We start from the raw sequence: 19,854 nt of genomic DNA, 5'->3' as shown, positions 1-19,854 counted from the left end.
CATCATGAATACTTAATATTCCCTAAGGGGAGCACAGAGGAACTGGATTTGTCTACCAGCAAAACAGGCTTTCTGTTCTGTATTTGTCAGATAAAAATACATTTTAATGGTCTATAAGCATTTCTCTATATAAGCATTTATAAAAAATAAGCATAAGCATGTCTTAGCAAACTGATCTGAATCAGATTATTCCATAATTCCACATGATTTACCATAAGGCAATGTCTATTGAGAAATGGATTGTCAAGTTGAGTTAAGACACTGCTATTAGCTGTCAAGAAACGATGATCTTCATTGTCTCTTGACTGAACCGGTGTGCCAAGTATTGCATCACTCCTCATGGTGTGGTAAAAACCACAACACTTTGAATATCACCCTCATGCATTTCATGTGCATTTCACAAAGAACTGCAAACATTTCACCACAAAAACAACCCAAAATGCCCTAGAAATAAATCTGTTTAGTTGACGCCAAGAGTCTAAATCTTAAATTTTATTAAGAGATTTGTCCTATACTGCAATATATTTATATAACACCATTCATCATAAAGTAGGGGATGAATTTAACATCTTACAAATTCATTTGTCTTTTTGTCAAAAAATGTTGTTTCTCATGGAATTAACAGAATTATATAAAGACAATCTAACACAAAACAGCGCTGGTAGAACTAGCCACACAAATGTGATGCAATCTGCCATGACAAGTGTCAAATAAAACGGCATGAACAAGAACAAATAAATTTTTCGTAAAACTGTACTGAAGTACCAGTAGGTGCAACAAACAATTGAAAAAAGGAAGTACTGTTTCGATCACAGTTATTCATAGAGGGCTTAATGCTCACCCCATAATGCATTGAAAGTATATTAAAGTTTCAATACGCAACTGCTGCAACTAATGTAAAAGCAAGTATGTTCACTACAACGTTCTAGTTGAATCAACATGTTTTAAGCCCCAGGGTTAATTCCCAGGACATAATGGGTGCTGTTGCAACTATTACAGACTGTGGTTTTAAAAAAAGGTTTACGAAACCATAGTGAAGAGAACATGAACAGGCGTCAATGTCCACATTCAAACAGACAACAACACTTATCTAAATTAATAATACCACCATGTTAATTAAACTGTCTAAATGTTATCAAATTCAAATTTGCTTACAAACTCTACAGTTTATCTCGAGCTGACCTACTAGGCATTGTAACAAATCAGGACAAGAATATCATGGTGAAATCCTATGTTCCAGATCCTATAACTGTGGTAGTAGTGAGAGATGGCTTATATTGCTGGGTTAAGTCTGTGTCTCGTTAAGTCTTGACATACGTAAGCACACTCCTGTGTCTGTTCGTTTAAAATGGATATATTAGGTGCAGGAGACTGGAAGTAATGTTCATACTCCACGAGTTCCTAGTGAGACTCTCCGTTGAGAGAGGAAACCTCCCCTCGCGGGGACGAGGATCTGGAGATCCCCTTCTCTGTGTTGTCTGAGTTGGATCCGCTCTGGCTGTGGGGGTCTCCAGATGTCGCGCTGGAGGACGAGCTGGAGGAGGGCTTAGTTTTCTCCTTAAAGTCTGTTATGATAACCGTCAGATCTCCCACTGTCACTTCCAGATGCTGTGCGCTGCTACGGTCCACATTTTTTAACCTGGGCCTGCAGGATAGAGAGCAATAAAGAACAAATCAGATTTGCTAGTCTTGACTTCACTTGAGCTGAATAATGACACTTTTGCCTTCTGTAGAGCTGCTTTATTAGATGAACTGAATGTTTACAATTGATGAACTTTGCAACATTGACACCAATATTGAACTGAATCAACATTCTGACACTACCGTCTTCTGTAGAGCTTATGAATTTTGCTAAATTAACACTTATTTACCCGTTTATTGTCGTGAAGCTGCTTTAAAACCATCTGTATTGAACAAAGCACAATGTAAAGCCCAGCGGCCTTGGTTTTCCAAGCATTTTCTCATCCATAGGCAATTAAAAAAGACTTAGGGAGGCAATGAACCAAACTAATGAGCTAAGAGATTAATCATGACATCAGACACATTGATTTGAAGACTTACTTGGCATACATAAACATATATTTGAACAAAGCTCTGTACTTAACATTTTTCATAAGGAACTAAATGACATAATTCAAATACATACTAACATTAAGTAAAAAACAGTACTTTTTTTAAAATGGAGTAAAAACAGTGATATGGTGAAATATTACAATTTTAAATATTACAAGCTGATTTTCACCATCCATCAGAAATCATTCTAATATGCTGATCTGGTGCTCAAGAAACATTTCTTTTTATTTGAAAAACCTCTGTCACTAAAGGGAGAAAAGTGTTCTATAATTCTCAGTACATTGTGGCAGGTAACATTTTATATTGAAACAGTTTCCAGATAGAGAACAACCATATACATTTTCCACAGTGTGAGGTAATTGCTACGTAAAATGCAAAATAAACAACTAGTTAATTTGTTTGGGGAGTAGGAACTACTTAGTAAATGTTCCACCTCATTTTCTTGTGGCTGTTCTTTTTCAGTGTCGGTGCTCTCTCATTCTTGTCCTTCTCGGTCTTCTCCTTTTTCTCTTTCTTAGGCTGTGTGGGTGAAGCAAACTGCTGTGTGACTTGCTGGGCTACCAGTTGGGGAACAGGACGAGGTTTCCTGTGAGGGGAAAAAAATAGGAAAGTGTGAGAGGCGAGAAAGTGAGATTTCTCAAATCGGGATGACAAGCTCACTAGAGCCAAATGAAAAGGACTATGTGGTGGAAAAAACAAGTTAAAACAAGCAAGTGTTGTAGCCAGTTTAGGAATCTTGCCTACACAGAGTAATCGAAGAAGAATGTGTTCTCAACAGTTGAAAAACAGACATAATTTCACTCATCGGTTTTCCTTTATACAGCAGGGAGACAAAAACCCTGGTAATTTAACCTCCTAATACAAGCTAATGTATCCCTAATATACTAGCTTTGGAACTAGATTGCAATAACACTAGATTGTGCTGAGAAAATTACATTTTAAATTATACAAATTAAAATCTACTTTGTCATGAATGATAGACTAAGAAAAACTAAACCACACTGAAGAGAGAAAAAAATATGAACAATTTAAAAACACCAGCTCTAGATTGAACCAATGGATGTAAATGACCACATGACCACTGCTAGAACAGCCCTTGTTCTCCTGAGGTCTGTTTGTAGCATACTGTCTTGTCTTATTTTAATGCATCAGTTGTTGCACCCCTAATTAACGACCTGACGGCTGTGGCAATTACAGATTATATCTGGACCTACGAGCTGAACTACCCATACTGATCTCAGATCAGAGATCGGGGTCAAGTCCCCTCAGTAGCGTGGTGTTTAGACTGTTGCTCTAATGTCAAAAACAACAGCTGTTACACCAAAAACAGACCATAACAGAGAAGTATAAAGGCCAGCATAGTTGCGGTCTGCTTTGCCAGCACACACACACAGTGATTTTAAAAACAGCTTCTCAGTATCTGTGCACTGGTGCAATGTTTACGCTTTCATCCATAACCCCGAGTGCTTTGGGAATTGCTAATTAAGTCACACATTGTGAAATTAGGACATCTACAGCTTTAAAGCGGAGCAGCCAAGAACTGGTCATTAGCATTGATCCTGAGCCCAAGGCAAGTGAAAGCGGCCATTATTAGTTGTTGTTACCTCGCTGCATGTCAAGACCTGGCTGCTTGCTGTGGACCCATCACACTCAGCACTGTTAGACATGCCATTCAGAACAAATCAATCGATCACTTTGTGATGCATTTCCTCCGTGCCAAACAAGAGTAAATCGGCCTTAACATTGCTGATCCTGCTTATTTCTGAATGTTTATTATGAGCGAGTGAGAGATTGTGAAATTACTCAGTCATTAGTCACTCTTCTTCTCACGCAAACATGTTGCAACTACGCTTTTATATAATACAAGCTATTTGGTGAATACTGGGTTTATTTTTGCAATAATGACTCACTGACTTTATATTATCCTGCATATTACATGGCTACTTTTTAAATAAATAAAATGGACATAATAAAATAACTTGGTCAAAGGCCCCATTTACACGTGGTATTAAAGGGTTAGTTCACCTAAAAATAATAATTATCCCATAATTTACTCACCCTCAAGCCATCCTAGGTGTATATGACTCTTCCACAATGGGAGTTATATTAAAAAAACCTGGCTCTTCTTAATTTTAAAATGGGAGTGAATAGTACCTTAGAATTTAAAGCGCATTCATCCATGATAAAAAGTAATACACATGACTCCAGAGTGTTAATAAAAGCCTTCTAAAGCGAAGCGGTGTGTTTTTGTAAGAAATATCCATATTCATAACTTTATAAAACCAGGGTGCACCTAACTTTTTTTGGTCTGGTTCTCAAGAAAGCACCTGATTATGCTGCTTGGAACTCAGACTTTACCTGGCACACTTATCCTACAAGCTGTCGTCACCGCTTTCCTCCTGAATGCTCTCCTACCTTGTTGGAGAGAAAGGAAGTTAGTGAGATGTTTTTTTATTCGATTAACATTGATGACACAGACAACAGCAGGCTGCTGTCACTTTAATACCGAATGTATGGACCAAATATTCAGGACACATCCGGTTTCTTTCTCAACTGTTTACTTACGACATAACCGAGAGAATACTTGTCGAGACGGGTATTTTGACAATCTTGTGTGTATGTGTCCATTTAAGAGCAAGTAAACACGAAAGAGGAATCAATTCGGCGTTAGAGCACTGGCTGAAACGCACCTTTGGCTCTCTTTCTGTGCGAACATTTGGGTTTTTGCGGCTGTGATAACAGCACGCGAATCCTGATTTGCACCTCTTCTTCTGCATTTAAAATTCTTTGTGTAAATTGGCAAGACAAAACACGTTCAATCATCACTCTATGATGGTTAAACTTAGCAGTTAATCCACGCATTACATGCGTGCCAAACCGTGGGGCCTGGACCATACGCATCAACTGTGATTCATTGCAACACTAATAATTAATTATCACACTTATCATCATGATTGCCATCTTACCAGAGATGGAGAAAAATCCTACAACAGTAAGTAAACGTGTCCCTTTCCCCAAAAATGTTGGTACTCAAAAGCGTTTCCCTCCACATTTTCTGGTGTGCATAGTTTATTTTTACTACGCATTTGCGCACCAGTCATGTGCACCCCTGTTTATAAACTATAATCACTGGCTTCCGGTAACGGCCTAATTCCATTTCCGCAAGTCTAGTTCCGGCGGAAGTGTGACACATGATGCATTTAAGACCGCCGAAGTGCAGAGGATAGAGCAAGACAAAACACCGGTCACGAATTAGAAGTCTAAAGCAAGAATCTTTATAAGAGAAATGTTAAAAGATTTTGATATAAGAAAAGATGTGATTGAGTTTGTTGCCCAGCCCTATTAGTTTGAACCGCGAGAGCCGTCGACTCTCACCTACGCTTACGCTACTCCTACGTCATATGTCGAATCAGAGGTCACTCTTCTGCCGGAACTCGACTTGCGTATGGCTGTTTCCAGAAGCCAGTGATTATAGTTTATAGTTGATTGACATTTCAGCACTTCAGCGCGTACTTGCACATTCGTGTTAAGTGCATTTTTGAGAAACGTTTGTAACCCCGCACAGAAATCCATCTTATTGCTATGAGATCCATCAGGAAAAGCCACTTGTCATTACGCTGCATGGTCATGCAGGGCTTTCCTTTTTTGTGTGCAGAGCCCTGGAACAGTGGCCAAATCAGTCAGCAGGACACCAGGATTGTTCCTGACTGACCGTGGGGCTGCAGGCTGTGCAATGCCGAGTACGTCCTGGTTCAGTCGGATTCGAAAATAAATGCCGTCAGGTCAGACTCGGGTCTAATTTTATCAGGTCTGACTCGGGTTGGGTTTTTCGTTGAAAAAAAATTTATGCATGTCGGTTTCGGGTAAGAAGTGATTTGGGTCAGGTACAGAAATCCAGCACATCCCATAGACTTTCAATGGATTTAAGGTCTGGACTCAGAGGTGCCAATTCATGTGTAAAAACTTTTCTTCATGCTCCCTCCCAACCAATCTTTCACAATCTGAGCCTGATGAATCTTGAATATGGAATATGGCCATGTGTCTTCCTACATGGTTGTTTAAAGGAGCATTTCACCCGTGGGAACATTCATCTTTATTGAAAGTGGGTCATATATGTAGTCGAAATATAATAAAATTTTCGAATTTGGTGCCGTCTTGACCGAGTAAAGACAGAAAGAAACTTTAGGGCGCATTTGTACTGAAAACCACAACTCCCACAATGCACCACATTGCACAGCTCCGCAAGCCACTCCCACTAATCCAGAACAACGCTGAGGTGGTATCTGCCTATCATATTCAGAGAAAGCACTCTACCGTCTACAAGGCTGGGTGCCGCCAGAGTTTGAAATTCATTTCACAGAAAAAAAAAAAATCTAGTTTGTTGCCGAAATCATTATTGAATTACTCCTCGTTTCTATTTATGTTGAATGTTCAGTCCTAACATTGTAATGCAATTTGGATTTGCAAAATAAGAATAAAAATATGTAGGCATGACCATTATTTTGTTATCTATTATCATGTAAGGTAACAGTAGGTTAGTAACGTTAGTTCCACTGATGGAATGTTGGTAATCCAAATTTATCTAACATACACGTGGAATAAAACGCTAATAAGGAAAACAACGTAAATGTGAACCATTTATTTCAATAATGATATAAACAAAAATAATTGTTAACAATAAAAGTTAAACAATACAATAGTAACAACAATAATTCCTCCTGAGCTTTCTCAACTTATTGGTGCCCGCAGTACTGGCAATCTGGAGCTGGATATTTCAGTCGGATTGCCGACACAAGCGGGTAGAACGACAGGACCAGTCCGCCTCAACTCGAGCCAGAGTCGGTCTACCGGCTCGTGTCGGCAATCCGACACTTCGCTATACTGCGGCTCGTAAAGATAGCCACGAACATCGGATTTGAGCAGAAGACTTCAAAATCTTCTTCCATATGTTTATTTCCTTCCATCATTGTCGTAACTTCCCATCTGGCTCCACAGCGTTGTTAGCTTAGCTTCCAAACAAGATGGCGGATATTGCTATTAGTTTCGGCAGGTGAAGTCCCACCCACTGATCTGTAATAGGTCTGTAGCTTGAGTGGGCCCCTCCCCCTGAATAAATGATGAGCTAGTGTTTGTAGTCTTAACCCTTATACAAAGAAATGGGACTTCCTGCTTTTTATGATGCAAAATGACAATTTTTACATCATAAAAAGCAGGAAGTGGAACACTTAAATCCTTTTTTCTCCCATCTCAGGGGAGAATAAGGGAATAAATCATGACCATTCAAAAATATGACTGGGTTTCTAAAGATACAAAGCTTAAAGGGTCCAATTTTGGGTGAACTAACCCTTTAATGCAAATGGGTGAAGTGTCCCTTTAAGAAACGAAAAGCTACACACTCCAATTAGGGTTAGAATAACTGTTGCCAAACACATAACATGCTAGAAACACAATCACTGCAATAATCATCCAATCATAGACTCTTAAAGTCCCTGTAAAGTCAAAATGAAGTATGTGTTCTGAGTAGGAATGGCGAAAACTAAACATTTTCTTGACCGACCACAGAGCCTCATTAGCCGGTTGAAACCGGTTAACCGATTAGTTTGAAATATGCTACGCTATTTGAAATAACAGCCATTTCGAGCCGTGCCTGCAATTTCGCATCTCTCTCTGCCTCCCGCTCACACACACACTGCCCCGGGGCCGCCCTTCCACTCAAGTCACTTTTTTATAATCCCCTACAGCGCGAAACATTAATCCCGCAAAGTAGGCGGCGCCGAGGAGCTTGTAATCGGAGGACAAATGGCTCCTTAGTTGCGATATGGTTTGGGTACAAGGTGATCGCGTTGAAAATAAAGGCGTTAGTCTAGCGTTAGAAGCTCATTTGAAACATTGCCGCGGCTCAATTTAAAAAAATGACAGCTCCGAAGAGACGCCGCTTTAGTTTGAGGTAACGTTAGTGCTAACAATAATAAAGAAAGATAATGATCATCACCTTATCTGTAACCACTGAAATGTAGATGTAATGTATTTCCAAATCTAAGTCCATCTTATGCGGAATGTTGCCTAATAGACTGCAACACGATAAAACCAATGGATAAAACGGGCACCTTCAGAATGCTTAAAAGACGCACCGGGCAAGGCAGGTCTAATAATGTACAGAACAAGTCGCGTTTTCAGGTGATACATCACAGATGTAGGCCTACTGTATTTAAGCACTGTATCACTCAAGTTGCAACTTACATCTGTGTCATTCTTTTTGATGAAATGGTCCCACACTACTTTACTTTTCTTTGCACGCTTCATCCTGTGGTCTGCCCTGGCTCTAACCTCGAGTGTTTTAGCCTGTAGCCTTTACTTTTCGCAAACTTTGAGCGCGCGAACCCAAACCCTGTGACCTTGCGCCAAATGTTTTTATTGGTTTATTAAAGTACAAACAGGCGAGTTATGAAAAACTGAGGGTGAGGTATTTGTTCACTTCACACATAAATATATTGGAATGAGATGGCTAACTGTAGTAGCGATTAGTCCACTGTCTATAATAGCCTAATTTAGAGATCACTTTTTTTTTAACCGACTACCGACAACTTTGATCGGTTAACGTTGATACGGTCAACCATCGGTCAAACGGTCATCGGTTAGCATCCCTAGTTCTGAGTCTGTCACACCACAGAAAAATGTGTTATTAGCCACCCAACCAAATTTGAATGATACAAAAAAGCCAGCAAGTACATAAAATAAGCTATCAAAATCTTGAAAAAATGATCATTATTCTCTGCTCTCAAACGCTGGGGGCGTGTCCGCTGGTTGCGCTGAAACCACGCCCACTCGCGGGAAAGCTGCCGACGGTGATATTAGGTTATACTGCTTTCGAGACGGGGAGATGAAGGCCGAGGCAGGAGATAGTCGGTTCGGGGAAATTCACCAGTAACAGCGGATTATCAGTGAATCCCAGTTGTCTCCGACGAAAGTTTCTAAAACTATCCCGTGTAAAATGATCACTACAGAGGCGGGTGTTGGTTTTGATCCTCAGCTCTCCATCAAGGTGGCTCTTCACAAAATGAATCCACCTCTTCTTGATGTGATCGTTTTTAGGAAATTTAAATAAAGACACCGTCTGTTTTGTACATGATCGCATCCAGGTAGTAGCCTACGCATTTCTGTGTCGAAGGCATAGCTAGCTAGCAAACTGTAGGCTGTAGTAACTAATAGTACTGACAGTAACTCACGATTGAGCAGCACTGTTAAAGCATTTTAGAAAAATAGGCAGAAGATGATGCATGTGGTAGGGATTTTTTTAATGATAGTAAAAGCATAGTCCATTAAAGGCGTTAAGACTGCTCCTCTAAACAATTCCCAATCTAGCTTAGTCTGTAGGCCTAACTGTTGATTATTAACTGGGGTGATATTAAATCATGAATATCAAAACTGACATGTCGAGACAAAATCTCGACTCGGACTTGCTTCCTCAAAGACTCGGTCTCGACCCTTCAAAGACTAGGTCTTGACTGTATTTGAAAACCAACGGACTCGGTCTCGACTCAGACTCGACCCTTCAAAGACTCAAGCTTGACTCGGACTCGGCATAGGCGGTCTCATCCCCATCACTAAGCAATGGTGAAAAACTGCTAAACGGTCTAACTCCACAATTCAGTACTTCAAAGTTCACAGTCTTTGTAATATGTTTTAGCAATACATTTCTAACATTTATAATGCGTTTAGAGTTTTTTTTAGAATTGCCTTTACAGGGACTTTAAGCATTTGGCTATTAAAATCCAAACAGCGACTTTTATTTTTGGCTGAGCGTATATCCAATATTTAAAAATGTTTTTTTTTTTAAATGCTAACTGATATGGTACCTATATATTATCGTGTATTCTTGGCAAAAGGTCACTGAAGGCTTAGGCTCTCACATATAACTTGGCATACATTTAAAACAGTTTCATTATTAAATAAATAAATATTCATTTTAATTTTCTTATAATCATGTCAATGTCAGCTATTAGGTAAGCACAGTAACCAAATGTGTCAACAAAGATGTTTTTTCCTACAAAAGTGCACAAACAAAAATTTTTTTCCCACATTACTGTGTTAATTCAGAAGGACACAAGGGTTGTGTTCTCTCCTCTGAGCCAAGAGTCTCTCAGATGTGTTCATATCTGCATGTTTGTATTATGGTGTAATGACTGTACTGGGGAGGCTTGTGTACTCATGGGCTTGAGCGATGGGAGGGGACACTATGATTAATGCGCTACACTGTGTGAACATGCAGTCTCCATACTGCTCCTTCCTTCGCTCCACTGCCAAGCCCCGTTTGACAGATGGCCCTATGCCTCCCACTGTCCCACCTCTCCACACTCTGTTTTCGGCTGTTCTTTCCAAGCATTTGCGTTTTGTTTTAGCTGCTTTTCAAAATCCTACACTGCAGTTCCACATTGCTTCTCCCTCGCTTTGGTATCCAGCTTTCTCTCCTTTCATCTCATAACTGTCAGAATCAAAATGAGGTCAACTCGTTTGAGACTGTATGGGCATGTGCTTTTGCAAAACATACGCAAAATTTATATGACGCAAAATAATAAATGATAACAGGCTATTGTAATTATTGAATAATGTGGATGTTTTATGTGGCTTTTGGTTTATTTGGCACTGGCATGCTGGGAATGCTTTCTCAGACTGCATTAGTTTCGCCTTTTTGGGCAAAGCGACGAGAACTCGCAGTGCAGCACTCTGGGTTTCTGCACACATGCAATTAGAGAGGATTTCACATGCTGCTCAACTCCTTCAAATGGCACTGTAGCATCTGACTAATATAATGCCTCCTGTCCTATATACATATAGAAATAAATATTTCAAAATATACTGCAAAATATGAGGGTTAGATTAATGCTTTCCTCAGTAATTATTCGCATTGGAAATTCTGTTTGTGACCACCTCACCGACACTGACATGAAGGATGATTGGTCAGTCCAGTTCTCTAAGCGATACCCCATAGAGCACACAGGTTATGTCAACAAATTATAATCGACTGCCTTAAACTTGTTGTGACAGCACAAATGTACATTCATGTCAAGTCAAAAGAGCTCCAATGTGTAACAACAGAATACAGCTTTCTTTTGCTCAATCTGTTATCGCGAGAGGTTGAGGAAAAAGAAAAAAAAAGCATTTGGTCTAGGGGGGACATTCTCTCTATTTGTGGTAATTGAATGGTATAATACTGCAGAGTAAATGCTTTTGCTAGGGGGCAAAGAGTGTCGGTACACTGAAATTAGAGGTTTGCCGGCAGGTTCTGTGGGTCAATGGCTTGAAATGCTCAACAAGAAGCATTTGAACTCAGAACTCTGCAGGTTCATCAATTAACTGTCAGTCTGTCAGCACAAGGTAACAAATAGGTAAACAAACCACTCTTCGAACAAGAGCAAATATAGCCAGTGTCGAAGCAACATTAAAAAAAAAAAATCACTCAGAGGCTTGTATTGCATGATTTTAAAGAGCTAATTCACCTTAAAATAAAACATCTGTCATAATGTTTTCACCCTCAGGTTATTCTAAACCTGTATGACTTTCTTACAATGTGTGGAAAACAAAAGACATTTTGAATGTTTCACCTGTTTTTGTCCTTTTATAATGAAAGTTAATGGGATCCAAAACAGCACAGAACCCCACTGACTTTCATTGATTAGACGGAAAAAAGGACCTATACATTTTTCATAGTATCTTGCAGAAAAACATGTTTTCTGATCCAAATGAAATATCTGATAAGATGGCCAACAAACATGCTCTAAATTAACCCTTGTATCATTCATCACACATCAGTCAGGCTCAGCTAAATCGTGGCCTTATAAAACATTAATCTGCTATCCGCTGCACACAACCGCAATTTATACAAACACCCTGTTGTCATTCACATTTAACGGTTGCTTAGAAAGATAATGAAGCAAAAAGCAGCACTCAGAATCAATGCATGTTCTTTGCGTTTACGTATACAATTGCTTTCCAAATGCAGCATAACAGCAGATTTATCGGAGAAAAGTGAACACACGGTGTGTCAAGAAGCTCTCCATTCTTCGTAAATGAATGGCCTGCGAGTATCACACAATCAAGAGGACATCATCATTAAAACCCATCATTTGTGGCCATCTCCGAGGCATTATAACAGGGCAGATGTGCAATCATGGGTTTATTTATGGGTATGAGTGTCTGTGTGTGTGTGCGCATCCTGATGTGATGATGCCTCCTCTTATGACAGCATTCTTGATTAAGCCGTTGAATGCAAATGAGTTCAGGCCGTCTGGACGCCAGCTGCTGCGGTGGCCTGGACGAGTGACAGCACCCCACCCCCACATAAAAATCCTCAGCCCTCCCACACGCACTTTTGCAGTGAAAATGAACATTTGTTGGCTTCAAATAATTGCTGTAATACTTTAATTTTAGCAGTGGTAATGGGATCTGAAACTTGAAAGATAATTAAAGCTGTATAAACAATCTCCCTAAAGAAAGATTATCATTATCTGGTGCTGTTGTTGAGAGCTGAGGTCTGTCATCATCATCATCTGCTTTTAGTGTGCGTTTATGTTCTGAAAGGCAGATGAGGAATGCTTTACTTCCTGACCTGATCTCATCTTAATGACATAAGGGAAATAACTGACTGTCGACTCAGTCGCTAGCTGTTCCAAAACAGGATTTTTATGACGGACGAGATGAAGGTGAGAAAATACGAGGCCATTAAATGTCTTCTTTGATGAGGTCATTAGCGCTCTCTCCTGGATCTCTGCCACAGGATAGATGCTATCTGTGAGGCCGATAAAAGCAGAGCATCGGCTCATACCGACTGTAGATTCTCAGGAAAAAAAACACGTAGGCCTATTGCGTACGGTTGGACCCCTCATCCTCTGCAACTAATTCAAATCTCTGATTTTATTTTTCTTTGTACTCTTATTTTCCTACATATAGCGTGGCTGTAATGTCGTCCTAAGGTGCCATCACATTTAGGGCTGTAACAACACTTTGACGTAATCGATTGCAAATAATTAGTTGATATGCGTGGAAATGCCTGGATTCCTCACACTGTTTATGTTCCCAAATGATGCCGGCTCCCGGGCATGCAGAGTCAGCCGTTATTAAAAAAATAGAGCCCGATCTAAAGTGTGGAGATGTTGTAGAGATTTCAAACCAAGGCAGCACAAAAAAAAACTTCCAGCACTCTCTTACCTCAAAACGTCAAGGTGGCAGCATGAGTATTTGGACTAGGGCTGCAACAACTAATCGATAAAATCGATTATAATCGATTATGAAAATCGTTGTCAACGAATGTCATTATCGATTAGTTGGTCTGCTTACGTCACGGGGAGCGTTTACTGGTACGCACACACACGCAAGGTCTCTCTCCCTCAGGCGCTCTGCCGAGCGCGCGCGCTACACGGTTTGGAGCAGTCTCTTCTGTCTCGCATGCGCGCTCTTGCTTGCGCGCTCTAGATTTCGGGAGTTTGAACTAATTCGCGGGCATCAGGGAGCCGCAATCAATATGCGGGAGACTCCCGGGACTTCCGGGATCTTGGGATGTCTGTATTTTGTCTCGAGCATCAGGTTGAGCAATCAGTTCGCTCGCAACGTAAGTGATGGATTAAAATAGCGCTACCGCAGAAATAGGTTAAATTAAAACGGTCTTTACAAAGCGAAGCACTAAATATAAAGGCAGTTAATAACAGCAGCAGTAAAATATTGTTTTTTAGTCACTGTACTCAGTGGTTTTCAGCGAATGCTTGTGCACTAATGCATAATTTCTCCTGTCCTTTACTCAAGCCTGTTAGCTTGCTGGGTAACGTTACCTCCATTCCGTTCTCTTTTTATAGCATTTGTCTACTAAGTTTTAATTGTTTTTCAAACGCGATCTACTGCGGCTCTACGTTCACACAATTGTTTTCAGTCTTTCTATATTTATTTAATCAATTTATCCTTATATTATTCTTTTATATATTATATATAATATATATTATATTCTTTATCCTTATATTCCTTATATATAATTAATTTTAAATAAAAATTAAATGAATTATATATTTTAGATGTTTTAGTTTGTTTTTAGTTCAGATATTCACATCTGAACAACATGTCTGTGTAAATTTGTTTTAACAAAAATTGTATTAAAACATAATATGTTGGATATCATTTTTTTAACAATAATCATGTTTGTCAACTTGCCATCAGCAATTATCATTAAAAACAATGCAAATATTGATATTAGTAAAACTCAATGTGTGGCTTTTGCACTTTTTAAAGTACACTTTTACACATAAATACCCTGATTTACGGTTTTATTTAGTTATAATAAAAAAAAAATCTAATTTAATTTCTATCCGATTAATCGATTAATCGAAAAAATAATCGTCCGATTAATCGATTGTCAAAATAATCGTTAGTTGCAGCCCTAATTTGGACTATTACAGTAAAATTTTACACAGCACTAGAATACGGTTGTCAGTCTCCTATTTTGTGCTTAATACAGCATTCTACGTTTTACGAGCTGCCGTGGCTTACAAAGCAACATACAGAGTTGTTGTTGGTTATTTAAACTCGTGCCTCATTTAAACTCGTGCCTCAGTTTGACTCATTTAATTAAGCGCTGTCGATCGTGGTAAAACTGCACGGTTTTATGGACAACGCCAATGTTTGACACTGTTGCTTTGGATAGTTAGAATGCGGTTGTGACTTCAGCTGTTTAATCATTCAGCTGTTTAATCATACATCTGAATAAACAAATTCAAGCAGCTACTTTAATCTCCTGAATGAACAAAACATTTTAGGAATCACACTTGTAAGCAGTTGCTGCTGTAAATCCCCCAAAGTGACTGTGAACACAGCCATAGTAAACACCAGTAATTAAATTAACTAAAAGATTAATCTACTATTCAGAAAAAAAATCAATAGATTAACCAGGAGTGAAAAAAAGAACCGTTAGATTATTCAATTAATCGGTAGATTAATCGATTGAAAAATATTGTTTGTTCTAGCCACATTAGCAAATTGTCAGTGACATTGTCAAAGCTGAAAGCAACAATGAGCAGCACCAATGCATTTTCGGTGACATTTCATGGGCATTGTCTATCGGCAATATAGTAGACACATATAAAGCATAGCTCACACATTAGTCACTTTCAAAGCAGGCAGCTTTCTGTTGGTCAACGCGGCAAATTCACATTACCAACTTGAACCAGTTGTGAATTCTCTTAACAAAAGTAAATTAGACCACATATTTAGAAACGGTATTTCCCCAGCATTAATTCTTTGAAAGTGAATTGCTTGTCCTGCTGAATTTGTTCCTCTTCATTAAAAATGCTCTATTACACATAATGCAATAGGCGGTATCTTTTCATCCTTCCAAATCACTAACATGCTATCAACTGGTCTTTACCAAACACATCATTACATCAAGATGTTCGGAAACATTGAAAGATACAAGTATTCATCTTATTTACGACATGAGTCGATGCTAACTGTAGGATTGGTGCATCGCAAAGTTGTTTGAACTGCCAAAAGAAAAACTTTATATGTTGTGTCATGACTTGCTAATGTAAGTTACTTGTCTAGAATTACAAATGAACTGCAATACACCCAAATTACTTCTGAAATAGCCTAAATTGATAACGATTTTAAATTGATGTTTTACCAACAGAGCTGTTTAGTAATGCGACACTGATTGCTCACATTGGTTCCTGAGGTTATTAACATTGTATTAACTGTGTAATTAGTAATACACACGGCTAATGGCTGAGTCTCAAAACATAGTGAGCTGGCTATCAGGACTGCAATTCTGGCTATCGAACAAAGTACAAATATTATGTCCAGTTAGGCAGCTCACTAGGTTTGAGATTCAATTGTTAGCAATCAGATATCGTGTGGCACTCACCGCGTTGACGTTCCCTTCCTGACATCGCACATCATGCATTTGAACGCTTCGGCGCTGTTCTTGAATGTACACACGCTGCAGTCCCAGTAGCCGTCGTCAGAGGAGGGCTTCGCTTGCCGTTTCGGCCTTCAAAAAGCAAGACAAACAGAAAGAACATCACATCTCGGACTGTAGAAAGCTCCGTAACACATATGTGAGTTTATCCATGCAAAAAGTCAATCGGAGCCCTGCGCAAGCGACGCTTTCTTTAATGAAATGACACTTTAGGTTGATAAAACAGCCAGTCCGCCATGGTGGCCACTCTGTTGCGTCTTTCTCATTCACGCGCGCTGCCTAATGGTCTGTTTCGAGTCCTGAGATGGCCTCGAGTGTCTTGAAGCCACGGCTGTGGGAGTTTCTTTCTGTTTGTTTTTACCTCGTCGGACTCCTCTTGTCTCCCATGCTGCAGAAACTTTGTGCGAAGCGTGCAGGCACAGCCGCCTCTCGCGCTCTGTCCTCTCTCTCTTGCGCGCGGCTCTCCCAGCTGTCGTAGAAAAACTCCAGCGCAGCGGTGGTCACGTGACTGTGCTCGACCAATCCTGTGTCGATTTATTTTCTCAAATGTAGGGTCGTGGGTTTTACTTCACCCCTTTTAAATTAAAGTAATTCTTTCACTTCCCACAAACAAGGTACAGAACAGTGCCTAAACTCGAAAAAGTCAAGTGTTTTTCTGTTTCAGCAAATGGTCGGTGAAAACTTTTTAAATTAGCCATTTTGTTTTTCTATTGTTTTCCAATAATGTTACCAAAATATGGGTCTAAATGCAGCTTAAATTTGATTTAAAACCTTGATTTGTGTTTTGCTATTTTCTAACAACAAACATCAAAAGGAAATAGACTGTTTATAAAATAAATAAAATCTAAACAAACAAAGAATACAAAAACATTAAGATGGTTGCAATTTCATTCCTAAATTAGGCTAAAGGACTAGCAAGTTTGCAGCCAAATATTTTCCCATTTTTCCATCCCCAAAAGAATATTAGCATATTTTTTTCCCCCTAACAATAACTTTGATAACTGGGTTGATTGGTTGAACTTGAAAATGACAAATGTACTTAGTTTTTACTAAAATGAACAATGTCAGTTCAATCGTTTATTTAAATTATGATTTGTTGTATGATTTTAATCTTTAGACGCATTCAATTCCACTTTTTTCTAGATTCATGAAATGTGTGGAAATTTCACAAACTTACATCTGCTAATGATATGAAGTAATATCATGCAATTAATGTTAAAGTATACTGCTATTTTTGATGTTAGATGTCTTTCTTACTGAGAATGCAGACACTTAACTAAACCTTGATAATAATATGAAATACTACTGTCAAACAACTGGTTATCAAGACCAGTGTGTCTGAATTATATCAGTGGGTGAATAAAATGCATTCAAAAGCTTTCAAATGACAGCTGAGAGCAGACAGAAAGTTATTTTAAAACGGTTTATTTTCCATGCTTCCTGGAACAAAAATAATAATGTATATGTGAAATGCACAAAACTGAACTATATTTACAAGATAAAAAAAACAATACTATATACCAAATATTTAGGTGTAATTATCTGAATGAGGAGCATAAAATCACAACATCTCCGATCAAGATAAGCAGAAGTTTTCTCTGCCTTTCATGACAACATATAGTTTGACAAAATTAGAATTTTTAGATCAATATGTGACCTAAAAGCAGTTGAGAAGAGGCAGTCTGTTCTGAGCACATAAAAGTATGAATCAGTCACTGAGCTCCTCCTCATCACTGAAGTAGGTGCTCTTTTTGATCCTGGGCTTGTGGGTGTCGTCTGATGTAGATGCTTGAGACGCATCCTCTGTGACCTGCTTCTTTCTCTTCTCCTCCTCCTCAACGTGTGCTTGCTGATGATGACAGGCAAAAAGTTATATTTCTTTTTGGGCCTGTTTTTACTGGGAATATTTATGTATGATGACTGAACCGTAGTGCATATAATATTCACTGACCTGGAAAGCAATTGCCTGACTTAAACTGTCCAATGCTGGATCCTCTCCTTCTTCCTCACTGTCCTCTGGTTCTCTAAAAGGACAAAAACAACATTTATTTTCAATGAATTACATATAAAAGATTAATTGCATTAAATACATACTAGGTACTAGTTTAAATGATTAATTCTATTAGGAAGCACTTACACCTCCTCAGGCTGTTGAACCTTTTTCTTCTTTTTCTTTTCTTTTTTAGGTGGAGGTTCTCTCTCTCCAAGTAAATTTTTGGGACAGGCGTAACTCAAGTGTCCTTCTTCCTAGCAGAGACAAATGACATGACAAAACAGTGTAAGAATCTCAAAAACTTTTCTCCATCCATAAAGTTTAAATTGTACAAGACTTCACAAAACACGTATTAGTAAATATGTGATTTTGTAAATTTAGGAAGTTCTATCCTATCGATCTATGATAAATACAACCCAACCCAACACGTTAGCATTATCAATGGATCAGAAAACTTACCCCACATTCATAACACTTGGATTTGTCTGTGTAGTTTCTCTTTCTGATGAATTCTGTCGCTCTCCCATTGTCAATGGCGATGCTGGCTTTCACCGTTCTCCCAAACAACTGAAAGAGCAATCAAGCACTTTGCTCCATGTGAGATTTTTTAATCAGACACTTACTAAGTCTTAATGTTATGTTAAAATAGCATACCTGTTTATTGTTTAGCGAGCGGGCACAATTATGAGCAGTCTCTCTGTCTAGGAACAGCACAAACGCCACTCCCTTACTCATCCGGGTCTGCTTATCTTTGACAACAGTCACCCTTCAGAAAATGACATTGTGGCTATGATCAAGATATACTTTGATAGAATGATATGAGTATAACAATCTATTCATTGCAGACCAAAGGGAACTTACTTGACAACCTTGCCATATTTCGAGCATAGCTGTGGGGAAATAGCAGAAAATAAGTAAACAATATTTATAAATTAAATGCAAAAAATTTGTAGTAAAATAATGTAATATAGGGTGAGTAGATATCCCTTATTATAAGAAACTCAATCATATATTTAATCAAATATTTAGAGAGTCATTTGCTCAACTAATACTAGTGATAGTGAGCTTTGCATCCGAGTGCAGGAAATGACTGGTCTTGTTGAAAAACATGAAGCAGGATTTCTTCTTTAGACGGAGCACTGATAAGAACCCCAAGAACATTATAATGGATTTTCCACAACATGATATGTTAAAGAAGCTTTGAGAACTCAATGAGGGAACAACATTTTGTATGTTCCTATTCCTTAGATTGTTATGCAAATTGAACAGGTATTCCACAAATGACTCAACTTTCCCTATGACATGAGACAGCTATGTCCCTATATGATATAGATGCTTTATTCTAATTTCATATGAAATATAATTATGTATATTAGTTTTATTTTTCACTCTCAAAGGTCTTACCCCACTCTCCCCTATATAATTAATGGGTACAACTATTGTCAACATAACTGTAACATGCAACAGGATAACGTTAACTTACCTTGTGCAAATCGTTGTTTGTCAAGGAGAATGGGATATTCGAGACATAAACAGTGCTTTTGCTGGGCGCTAAACCACCACTCATCTTTATCTCTGATATCTGAAAAGGAACAAACAACATTTATCACAACATTCATTCACATAAAGCAAAATATGGTACTAAAAGAGCTTACGGGCAATTTCATAAAACACATTTCAGACTTACTTAACCACGAGATTCTTACTTAAACCATGTTTTCGATCATGAAAATAACCGCGTTTGTCATATCTAACTTGTCTAAAATGTAGATGTTTAACCAGCGTGTAAATCCGATTCAAAATATCAGCAGCTCAATCTGACCCGGAAGTTAAA

General features: G+C 38.6%; 2 protein-coding genes across 2 annotated transcripts; both read right to left on the bottom strand.

Annotated features, from left to right (window-relative positions):
- Positions 1–477: 477 nt before the first annotated feature.
- Positions 478–16,520, bottom strand: yaf2 (YY1 associated factor 2). The gene is made up of 4 exons (XM_077234550.1): positions 16,389–16,520; positions 15,974–16,099; positions 2,507–2,659; positions 478–1,645 (listed from the first exon to the last, which is right to left on the bottom strand). The coding sequence occupies exons 1-4, from the start codon at positions 16,412–16,414 to the stop codon at positions 1,402–1,404; spliced, it is 549 nt and encodes a 182-aa protein (XP_077090665.1). The 5' UTR covers positions 16,415–16,520; the 3' UTR covers positions 478–1,401.
- Positions 16,521–17,436: 916 nt separating this feature from the next.
- zcrb1 (zinc finger CCHC-type and RNA binding motif 1) lies at positions 17,437–19,835 on the bottom strand. The gene is made up of 8 exons (XM_077234549.1): positions 19,708–19,835; positions 19,504–19,602; positions 18,882–18,910; positions 18,675–18,786; positions 18,480–18,587; positions 18,165–18,274; positions 17,979–18,051; positions 17,437–17,876 (listed from the first exon to the last, which is right to left on the bottom strand). The coding sequence occupies exons 2-8, from the start codon at positions 19,585–19,587 to the stop codon at positions 17,736–17,738; spliced, it is 657 nt and encodes a 218-aa protein (XP_077090664.1). The 5' UTR covers positions 19,588–19,602; positions 19,708–19,835; the 3' UTR covers positions 17,437–17,735.
- Positions 19,836–19,854: the final 19 nt, after the last annotated feature.

This window comes from Siphateles boraxobius, unplaced genomic scaffold (assembly GCF_051911475.1).
Source record: "Siphateles boraxobius isolate OS27281-9 unplaced genomic scaffold, OSU_SipBor_1 19, whole genome shotgun sequence".
Classification (NCBI taxonomy): domain Eukaryota; kingdom Metazoa; phylum Chordata; class Actinopteri; order Cypriniformes; family Leuciscidae; genus Siphateles; species Siphateles boraxobius.
Note: the sequence above shows the minus strand (reverse complement) of the source record. Positions and strands in the feature narration are given on the sequence as shown.